General features: G+C 42.4%; 1 protein-coding gene across 1 annotated transcript; it reads right to left on the bottom strand.

The window, feature by feature from the left end:
* Nucleotides 1-3,917: 3,917 nt before the first annotated feature.
* Nucleotides 3,918-10,157, bottom strand: LOC135394247 (uncharacterized). The gene is made up of 5 exons (XM_064624902.1): nt 10,062-10,157; nt 9,185-9,247; nt 9,006-9,080; nt 5,521-5,574; nt 3,918-4,001 (listed from the first exon to the last, which is right to left on the bottom strand). Exons 1-5 carry the CDS (start codon nt 10,155-10,157, stop codon nt 3,918-3,920), a joined length of 372 nt encoding a protein of 123 aa, XP_064480972.1.
* Between the last annotated feature and the right edge of the window lie 1,105 nt (nt 10,158-11,262).

Genomic DNA, 11,262 nt, shown 5'->3' with positions numbered 1-11,262 from the left:
ATTTAGACATGGCAAACAGAAAGTGGTGTTACTCAACACAACTTAGCAGTGGCCCTCATGCATTACTACTATGGCCATTAAGCGTGCATGGAAGGCTGCACATTATGCATAATGTAAAACCCCAAGACTAGGGAACGCAAAGGGACAGACACAAACACGTTCGTTTGTGTTCTCTAGTCTCGGGGTTTTACATCATGCATCATCTTCACCAGCTCGGTTGCTTCCTAGCCATTTCTTTCTGCACAATATGTTCACTCTACTTTTATCGTGCGCTATGTAATCTTGTTCAAGTTCTGTCAAACGAGCGTGTAATGCTATACAAAAATTCAGTACACGCTTTATGTGGGCTGAATGGTAGCGCATGAATGCAGGAAGGAAAGTGTCATGCTATGGCAAGTGTTTATGTATTGTACATTTAACTACTAATTTTATTGGTTAGCTTTCGCCGGCGTATCATGTCAAGCCATGTTATATTAATTTGGAACATGTTCTTCTTAGTAGGCAGAGCAGCTGATACACAGTGAGAACATAGCTCGTGTGTGTTTGGCTTTTCCACCGCAGCCCTTGGGTTTCCTCCCTGATGGCTACACATATCAGGGATAGGTTTCAGAACCGGTAGTTCCGGCCAAGTGTGAATTGCTTTTCAGGGGATCATCACGCTGGCAGATGGAACATATGGTTTAAATTATTTGCAGGACAGACATTGCGTAGCTTCACACAAATACTACTACTACGACGTAAGAGTGGTTTCAAATCTAGCTTTTTTGTGTTCCTGACATTATCGCACAGGATGTAGTATCCACTATGAACAGATGCTATTTACAGATCTGTGTTTCTTACTGTGTTGAAATGGGGTAGTTTGTATCTGAGAGCCATAGTGAAACACAGGCAGCCAGACAGACTTTTGATGCCCTCGAGAAACATGGCAACACATTGCAGGGACTCTGGATGCTGCCTAAATTTCCAGAACACAGAGCTCAAGGCAGCGGTTAAACTACAAGTGGTTAGAGAAATCCAAGACAGTTGCATGTGTAAGCAGTCCGCTGTTGGATTTGCTTCGGTCCGAGATACGTTATCTCAAAGGAGACGCACGGGCACACTCAGAATGATACTCGGGCTGCCTGTGAAATAGAATGAGGAGAGGGGGAGATATATAACCCTTTTTTCTTGTCTGTTATTCTATTGGTTAAATTGTCATTTGCGTAGCAGCATATATGTGTATATTCCAGAGTCTGCTAATAAATATATCAGTTGAGAGCTAGCAGTCGCATTGTAGATGTCTCATCCTGTCCTTGGCTGCTTGTGTTTCACTATGGCCATGCTTGCTATTGCAAAAACAGAAAACAAAAAAAGACAATAGAAAAACACGAAAAGAGCGACCTAAAAAGCTTCCTGTTCTAGTGCTCACATGGAGGCAATGCAATGAGGTAGCATGTTCCATTCATGAACTGTGCATAGTAGTACATATCACAATAGCAACCGATTACGTATTCAGATTTTTCTTGAAGTACTTTGTTTTTTTGAGCTTTGTTTGCACAGTCTATTATTGGAGCTTTATGTGATTCCCCTCTTGAGATACTTTAAGATTGCTGGTGCTGTGCAGTTTGTTAATTTTAAAACTGTACTGTGCTGAGGTACAAAAAGAGAATTGTCATATCTACATTTGAGTACGTAGGAATAATTTGTAAGTACTTTCCTTGTTGACATTTATATTTGCACCAGGTCACAACATTGTTGATTGATGGAAAATATAAATAAATATATTTATTTGCATGCCAAACAATGCACAAATGTCTTCTTTTCTAGTGAGATATTCCCTGTTCACCAGACATAAATGTGGTAAAGTTAGAGGGGCACAATGATGGTAGAGTCTAGCATTGCTTTTTGCCACTTCACATATATTCACTGTTATTCGTCTGCACGTCTAGGAATAGGAAGGTAGAGCATGCGCATAAAAATTTCGTATGCAGCCACACATATGGTTCAGAAGATTAATTAGATGATGTCCAAGCATATATAATTGTGCTCCATGTGCAATGGGTATGCTAACGCATTGCTTCCATGAAGCCTTTCTATTTATTTTTTAATAAATTCTTTTTATAAATTTTATTTTACTTATTGTAGACTTCATGGTTCAGAAGATTAGATAGATAATAGATGTCCAAGCATATATAATTGTGTTTCATGTGTAATGGGTATGCTAACACACTGCTTCCATGAAGCCTTTTTATTTATTTGTTTTAATTTTTTTAAATATAAATTTTATGTTATTTATTATATACTTATTTTTTGTAAATTTTATAAATTAAAAACTCAAGTTACACGGCCCCTGTAAAAGTGCGCTTTGCAAATGGTTTGGTAACGTGTCTCTAACTGTAATGGTAAGAGGCAACCGAGAATGCTGCAGACAGGGTTGCAACTTACATATTGCTTATCATGTACTACATGATAAATATTAAATACAAAGTGATTTGTACAATAATTCCTGAGCACGGAATTAATTCCGAGGCTGGCCAGTGATGTCACATAGGACGAGAAGTCACAAAATTGCCTGTAACACTTTTACACTCCATGGGCTGAGTTGTGAAATGAAACAACACTCTACAGAAGGATAAGGTGCACCTGATTTCTAGGATCTATGCTATGCCCTAACTCTTCAGACCACACATTTCTAAAAACACCATGTCTAAGTGGTAATATGTACTTCTCTCTGGTACTTCTTTTGCGTCTCCATAGTGTGCAACCACATGGCTCCTGGAGCTTTCGTGTGCATGTTTTCGTGCTACGGTGCTCATTACAAACAATATCCAGATGTTAGACATAAAATGCAGTAGTTTGTAGCGTGCCACACAACGCAGCGTGACATGGGAGTGTGTGGTTCAAAGAAAGCTTCTGGAAAATGCACAGAATCCCACAAAAAGTTTAAAATGTGATTTGTATTTCGTTTTACGTCTCTCGTCGTTACATACCATCGTCGACGGTGTTGCACATTGATAAATCGTACGAAAACTTGTCCCATAGCAGTATGCGGTTTCTCAAATACATAGCACAATTTTTTCCTGCAAGAATACAACGCTGTCGGCATTTTCTTTCTAAAACGGCCGTCGAAACATCAGTCTCTACAATGGGCAAGTGCTGTAAAGGGGCTAACGCAGACGCGACTTGATACAAATTGTACGTGCTCACAAAACACAAACGACGAATTCCAGTCACAACATCGCCCAGAGGTTGGTTCGCGAATGAGTTCGCAGCTGCTGCACTGTTTACTTATCGCGGAACGGTTGAACCCGGCTGTCCGTCATCTTCAAGCACAGATACGTGAAGCCGCGAGAAGCCGTAGCTGGAATCGAAGGTGCGTACACGTCACAGTGCCCGTTCGGGTGCATCTACGTCATAAAAATGGCTGCGCCCACGTGTGTTTCGGAATGAATTATCTATTTTTTTTTACATGGTACTGTACCGAATTGAGAGAATGAAGGTACATTTTGGGGAGAGCTGGATGTGGGCTTTCAGAATATCACAACCGTTTCGACTATTTGAGATATCGGCATAGCTGACCTTTAACCGGATAATGCTTTATTATTACACGGGCTCCCTGTTGGCGTTACCCCAGAAATATTGGCAATGTTGGCGCAAAATAGGCTTGCCAATATGGGCAGCCCATATTGGTCTAATATTGGCAGCCCATATTGGACCAATATTGGCAATCTTGGCAGCCCATCTGGGTCCAATATTGGCGTGCTGCTTCGGATGTGTCTTTTTAGTGTGACAACTGACTGGAGGAGTAAGCAGCTACATTTGGAAGTTACTCGTGACACAGCTGTGACCGAATGTCGCTGTAAGCACTACCAGAACAAACCGAAGAGCTGAAGGATAACAACTGGTCGTTGCGTTTCCGACGTAGTTTATTCTGCAACTTATCCCAGCATAAAGCCACGCATGTAACTCACTGCTTGCAGCACGTAGTTTGCTTCCATCGGGATGTGCTCATAGGCGCAATTCTGGAAAGACAAAAATTTTTACGCTGCCGTGTAGATTCAAGTGTAACTAAATTGGTTTGAGTTCTCTTCATCACTGCATCACGTGTAATACAGAAATGCATTCGGTCTCTCTCTTGATGATACGCATGCTACCAGTCAGTATGATGTTCAACATATTTAATTTGCCTGCAGAGATTTCAGCGCAAAGGCCTACAGCAGGAGTGTCGTTGATGCCGTGCACGAACACACGCATGCAGAAAACCTGCGGCAGAAATCCCCTGTGCAGATTGTCATTGTCATCATTCTCCAACAATTGACAGTAGAGGGCTGTGGATACTGGAGTAGGTGGCGTACCTGGCAACCACTAGCTTGTCTATGTCGCTGAGGAAGGCACAATCTATAACACTGGTACTTTTACCGGCACTGGCTAGACACAAATCGTATATTTCCTTCATGAAGTCCGCGAACCAGTTGACCTGGGGCTTCTTTGTGTGAAGTCTCCAATAACAGTCGCGGACATGTGTTGTGTCACTTCAAGTTTTCTACTAAGGTGATGCTTGCAGAGTAATTGTTGAGTTTTGCTAGAAAGATCCTGGCTAGAAGGTTTTGGATCTGTGCTTCGACTCGGGATCTCCAAGCAGCAGCTAATAAGTGCAGGGCTTATGCTGCGGCATACTCCACCTCAAGAAAACTCGGAGGGCTCGCTGATCAATGCTATCTTGTTTAAAATCACGGCACAATGAACGCTTGGTAGCTGCATATGTGATGGCAACAGTAGCGTGCTTGTGCCCTTTTGTTCTTCCTCTCTACACTTCACGTGCCCTTTGCAAGCCAACTTCTCGCACACATTCCCGGCACTCGCAATCCCGTTGTCATCGGCGGACCTAGACGGCTGCTGAAGGTGATTGGTACAAAATAGCTGCCGCTCTTGATATAGCCGTGTTCATCTAATAACTCTTGTATTTCGCTTGTTTCGCTATTTCTTAGCGTGTGGGGATGAGATTTTGTTACTGTTAAAGCACAGGATGAATGAAACGGAACCTGTGCCCTTTCAGCCAATAGCGGTGGAGCACGATATTTTTTTAATTATTTAATATTTTTTGGGTGCATTGGTTAATCGGCATGGACCCACCATTGGCAGTAAGCTCGGATGTGCGAATAGAACGACAGACTTGGGTCATGGGTTCGTGTGCTGTCCATATTTGCAGCTAACGTCACACTTAACGAACATCTGAGTCCCAGAAATTTAACTTCACTGTCTCAACAAGTGTGAAATATTTTCCGGCAGAGTGCACGAAATTTCAATGTGGCGTGTAGCGCATCGTCTTCATCCTCTGCATTCTCATCGGTATAGTCATCCGCTCGACAACCGCGAGAGCGCGGAATTAAACCTTCATTCTCATCCCGACCTTTTTCGGACTCAGTCGTACCTTCTTAGTGGTCCTGACACCACAACTGGTGACCCGGACCCATATAGCGCTTGTAATTACGAGAATAATCATGCGTTTCTATTGTGTGATATCAACTGATGATGACTTACCCTGATGCTCTGCATTACCCGGGTGATGTTAACGTTTAACGAAGCCATCTTGCCCTTGAAATTAAAGGTAACGAAAGATGTGTGGAAATGACAAGCCTTACAAACGAATTTAAAGAACACGCATCGTGAATTCGGATATCACCTTTGCCAAAACCGTGCACCTGGTGTACTACTTGTGTAAATTCACCCACCTCCATAGGGTACATCATTGTTATTATGGTCCCGGAAGTTTGTATTTAGCAGTTGGGCAACTTAGACCGCGAAAGATGTATCTGGATGTAAAGGGTTTGGCAGCTCATTGATAACAAAAGTACATTCGAACAGCATATATCAGGGTGAGAATAGCTCAGCATCAGATCGTTCGCCTAGCATGTAAGAGTCCCTGAGTTGATTCATCAGCACCTCTAAAGCAGGAGGACTGCTATTACTTTGTTCCAAAACGATGCGGTAGGGAACAGTGGAAAGCATGGAGCTAAAGCATGTGGTCTCGTGGAGTAGGTTCCTGAGCGTGTTTGCCAGCAAACGGTTTTCCTTGTTCATGGCCTGCGAGTAACGCCCTCAATAGCAGTATTAGTACACAATGAATGATTATTCGCGGAAATTAGATTGAGTTGCACGTCATTTGAATTTCACATAGTTCTAGAAGTATTGTTGTCATAGCGATGGTGAGTACACGTTAGTGGTGACTTTGGATGTGGGGGGCATTCTCACTCGAAGGAAAAACAAAGAAAATCGGAAAAATCCGAAAATCGCACGCGAAATAGTAGTTCGACGCTATTCGGTCCACGTCAAACTCGCAGTTTAACCGTTTTTCGTTGACATTACAGGGTTCCTCACGCTCCGTAGCATAATCTGGGAGTCGCGTAGTCAGACCTCTAAGATAAGGCGTGCTCGATATGCAAACCTGCCCATCTCTTCCCCACCTCCGCTGATACTAGGCACGCCTACAAACACATACGCGCGCATTCAGCGAGAGAAGAGATAAAAATATAGGATAGTGGAACGTTTAATAATGCGATTTGATATGGGGTGTCACGACCGACTATGCCAGGAGATTGGTATTTGCTTAAAACGCTCACAACTTCTGAAGTATTCAAGAAAGCTGCTTAGATAGAAGCCAGTATCTGCAAGAACTTTCGTCACACTGGACCTCCACCACAAACATATATTTGTAATAGTTCAAACGTCGCCGTGTGGGTAATGGACAGTGTTTCGACCTTCTTGTGCCCTTGTGAGCTGCACGCAGACAGGCAGCGTTTCAACGGGGGGCGTCAGAAGGTCACGAGGTACGTCATTCCTCCCCTCAGCCGATATTACGCCACTTATTAAGAGTCATGTGCGCCAAAACGACGTGGTTTGGGGCTTTGTCCACTAGGTGCTCCAATCTCGCGCTGGCGTGGAAGGTGGCTCTGAAATATTGTTGGTACAAAGTTTTGACTAGTTCAGTGTTCTCTAGTTCTCCTCTAGTTCCTTGAGAGGCTACCATTAACCTTTTATTTCAATATTCCTCCGTGTTGTCCTTGTTATGTTTTTTTCTTTCTTTATGTATTTCACCATATTACAATTGGCAATTGCCAAAGAACTGTGCGGTTCCTTAAAGGCAGTCAAGCAGATATTCTCGAGAATAGGTTGCAACCGTACAAAAACAAAAAACAAAAAAAAAAGAAGAAGAAGACAGTAACGCCTCACAAGAACAGTAGGAAAATGTATGTTTACAATCATGAGACTAGAAACACAAGATTACCATGATGGACAGAAAGAAGAAAATTCACAAAATACAAAATTTTCAAAAGCTTCTACAGGAGTGTAAGCTGGAGATTACAAACCTTTAACTACCAAACCACGATAACATATACAATATTGTGACCATACACTCAAATGATCACTAATGATGTACTGGCGGCATGCCGCAAAATATTGTTGAATATTTTTTTTACCTGGAGCGGCAGTTCATTCCATATTCGAACACCGAAGTACTGAACAATGCGAGTACCATAAACGTTCCTTTCTATTGGGAGGTTGAAATTGCGTTCGGTCTGTGTACGGGTTGATCTATTGGGATGATTTAGCAATGATACATGTATAAGTTCGTTATTTCTGACAATGCCGTACATGAGACGTGCCCATTTTTGTGCTATCTGTTGTTCAATTGGTAAGATGTTTAACTACGAAAATAGTGTCCTGGATGAAGAATAATATTTGGCGAACATGATGATTCTTACAGACCGCTTTTGCAGGCGTACAAGATCAGTCAGATAGGACTTATATGTGCAACTCCATGCTTCCAGACAGTATGTGATGTGAGTTTCATTGTACCTAAGTGGGGAACATGTTCTTACATTTAATCAATACATGACAGCTGTATGCAAGTTTCTTTTGTACTGATTTTACGTGTGGCCTCCATGATAGTGTATTATCAAAGATAATACCAAGGTACTTGACTTGATATGATTGTGATATCAAGGTATTGCATAAAGTCACAAAAAAAGTGTTCGCATCTATGTGGGCCTTGGGAGTGTAAAATATAATGTACATGGTTTTGGATGTGTTTTGAAGTAAGTTGATTATAAAATAACCACTGTTCTAGTTCTCGAAGATCATTTTCTGTAGTTCTCCTAATCTGGTCCAAAGTTTTACTCGAGTAGAACAAACTTGTGTCGTCCGCGTAAAGGAACGAAGATAGAGCCTTTAAAGCATTGGCGAGATCGATAATGGATAGAGAGAATAAGATAGGCCCTAATACAGACCCTTGGGGTACACCAGTATTTACTTGTTCGTACTCCGATGATACGCCATTAATTGTGACCACCTGTTTGTGACCTGTGAGGTAGGTCCGAAGTAATAGGTTAATGTGACCTCTAAATCCATAGTACTCTAATTTGTCCACAACAATGTTATGATTAGCTGTGTCAACTGCTTTCTTCAAGTCTAAAAAGATACCTAAGGCCAGTAGTCTGTCATTTAGGGCTGAATGAAGTGGACCTTCCTGATCTAAACCCATGTTGATTTTCATCATTAATGTTGATTCTTTCTAAACATTGCGTGACCCTCTTGACTATCAGCTTTTTCAAAAACTAGGCTTATTGACGTGAGTACTGAAATCGGATACGATAATTACTAAGGACGTCTGGGCTGTCGGCTTCAAATATAAACTGCCTTAGCTACTTTCAAATCGTCAGGGTATACCCCACTATTTACAGCTTGGTTGAGAAGCTTAGAAATGCTGAGAATGACGTTCAGCTTCACACCCCAAAACAGCGTGACGAAGACGGGGCCCGCAGCGATATAGATGAGGAAGAGAATTAAAAAGCTCACGGCTGATAGGTTGATAGCAAATTACATCAACTGCGTTAAGCTAAACATCAGGTTTACGCCCGTACGTCTCGTTGCATGGTAAACGCGATCGCGGAGATATGCCAGACATACATACACAAAGAACTGCGATGTTTGCTGCAGAAGTTGCCAAAAAGCCACAGAGCACTTACTGGGAACAAGGTCTCCTGAAAACGCAACCCTTTCTCGAGGCAAGTCAGCAGTGTCTCTTTGAAGGCTGCAGTGCTCTGAGTAATACACAATATAGCACGTCGCTAAAGTTACGTTTACGATAGGTCTTATCGCCGAAACAAAACCATTAACACTACGAATGCTACAAATGCATACTTACGTTTCGAACTGGTTCAGCACGGGCATAACATATGCGGACTGCGACGCAAAGCTTCTCGAATTCCTTTACGTAATTACAACAAAAATTGTAAAATGATTATAATATATGTGACACATATTCAACCACGAAGAATAGCATTTGCTAACCAGGCAAATGAGGCAAAATATTACATGGGCAGTGATATAATGCTGCTGAATTTTTACCAAGGTAATATTGCAGTCACATAAATCGAGTCAGAAACACTGCACCTTTGTCTAAGGGCATTGAAGCACACGGAACAGACCACGTGGGACCCATTGTGCGACAGGTGCACAGATAACGGTTCCTGGACACAACTGGCACTTTACCCACGTCTACTACACGACTCCCCTACCCTGCGCCCCCTACTTCTATCATAATTCCTTATGCGCGTGCGTGGGGAGTGTTAAATTAATGATGATAAATATAGTCGAAGAACAATAACATTTCAGTTGTGAATTTGATGCTTGTCCTGTCTGTTCTTTATGTGGCTCTGAAGTCCCTCCTGCTGGAATTTTTCTAGATGAATGTGTTGCAACAACCTCAACTGAAGACTGTTATAACTGTGCTATCAGCTCAGTGCATGACTTAGCGCCATGTCAATTCCAAATTTTGCTATTTCAAAGTTGGACTATTCAGGGACCTTGCAGTAAGTCGATGGAAGTGGGAGCTGAAACGAAATGGTGAGGCCTTTCTTTTCCTGGTGGAAAACCCCCAGAAGGTTTCGCGCTAATTCATTATATTGCAGGCTTGTTCTCCAGGAATAAGTCGAACTTCAGCCAAGTAAAATAATCATCAACCTATCGTCCATCCCAATAACCCCAGGTAGAAGTTGGCTCAGTACAGTGTTCTCACATACCTTGACAACCGAAGAACTGACGTTGTTAGCTATGACTTCTGCCTTGCATTCGATTAGTGTCCCCGTGATGAAGCGGCTCATGCGTGCCATTTGCATTACATCTTAGGTGAAAAGAAAGAGAACAAACTTTAATTAGTTGCACACTAAACTGTAAAAACTGAACGAAAGCGTTGAAGAGCAGTTCCCACACCTCCCGTATGTACACGAGGCCGAAACAGCAGATACATATCTTATGCTGTTTTTACAAGCGTTGTTGCCACCACGAATCAACTATCGCTATGCACGATGTAGAGCAGTGAGCAGACGGACGGGGACACCAGTAAGAAGTGGGCAAGGGGATATTAAGAGCGGATACGACCTCCGGCGGCCCCATGTATTCTCTATGGGCGAAACAATGCGATATTTTGTAGCTAATATAGAACCGATTTGAACCAAAATGGCCTTGTTCGATAGATTTTCGAATTTCAAACAATTCGCATTGGAGACATTTGCAATTTTTTTGCAGAAGTTTTTAAAAACCTTACGAAAGCTGCAAAAATTTTATGAGTTGGGTCTCTCGCTTTTGGAAGTTCGTAGCTCGTTTACTGTAGCACATATGTGAAATGTAATCAGTAGCATTTACGCGGAATTCTCTCTTGAATATTTACATGTCCATGTCATGTCTGTCCATGCCTCCAGTTGTTCACAATATTGAAAAAACTTAAGGTATGTACGGCTCCGTGAACTGCCCAGTCTTGCCATCGTACAGTAGCGCCACATTGCCGGTCACAAGAGAACTGCATATCGTTCCGCGGAATGCAGTCGCTGTTCTGGCACCCTATCCCAGAAGGGGTTTCCCCGGCAGCGGAAACGCCAAATTGAGGTCGTGAAACCTGTCTGGAGAAATTCACGTTGAGTAGGTCGTTGCAAAATAATGGGAAGAGCTTGAGAATAGGGAGAATAGGCGGCATAGACCAGGAAAACTTTGCTAAAGGGCTTGCCAGTGGACTTACACAATATTCGTCTCGCATCGCATGCACGTAAAAAGAACGGTAGGATGGGTGGAGGTGAGGCACAGTGAGACCGAGTGGTGTTATCATTCGCTCTCCCGATGTGTTGAATTTGAAAGACAGTTTTCTTCCTTTCTTCTTTTTGCCGAAAAATAAGGAATTCCAAGAGGATGTCTGCGAAATAAATAATTTAAGAATAGAACCTTGAAAAA

This window comes from Ornithodoros turicata, chromosome 1, assembly GCF_037126465.1.
Source record: "Ornithodoros turicata isolate Travis chromosome 1, ASM3712646v1, whole genome shotgun sequence".
NCBI lineage: Eukaryota > Metazoa > Arthropoda > Arachnida > Ixodida > Argasidae > Ornithodoros > Ornithodoros turicata.
The sequence above is the reverse complement of the archived record's forward strand: the minus strand, read 5'-3'. Positions and strand labels throughout refer to the sequence as shown.

What these genes read in the sequence shown, in the direction of transcription:
- LOC135394247 (XM_064624902.1), bottom strand. Translation starts at nt 10,157, where the DNA reads ATGCAAATGGCACGCATGAGCCGCTTCATCACGGGGACACTAATCGAA. An exon ending in TCAGTTCTTCGGTTGTCAAG is followed by an intron (nt 9,248 to 10,061) that starts GTATGTGAGAAC and finishes AATTACGTAAAG; the next exon opens with GAATTCGAGAAGCTTTGCGT. An exon ending in TTCAGGAGACCTTGTTCCCA is followed by an intron (nt 5,575 to 9,005) that starts GTAAGTGCTCTG and finishes TTTAATTTCAAG; the next exon opens with GGCAAGATGGCTTCGTTAAA.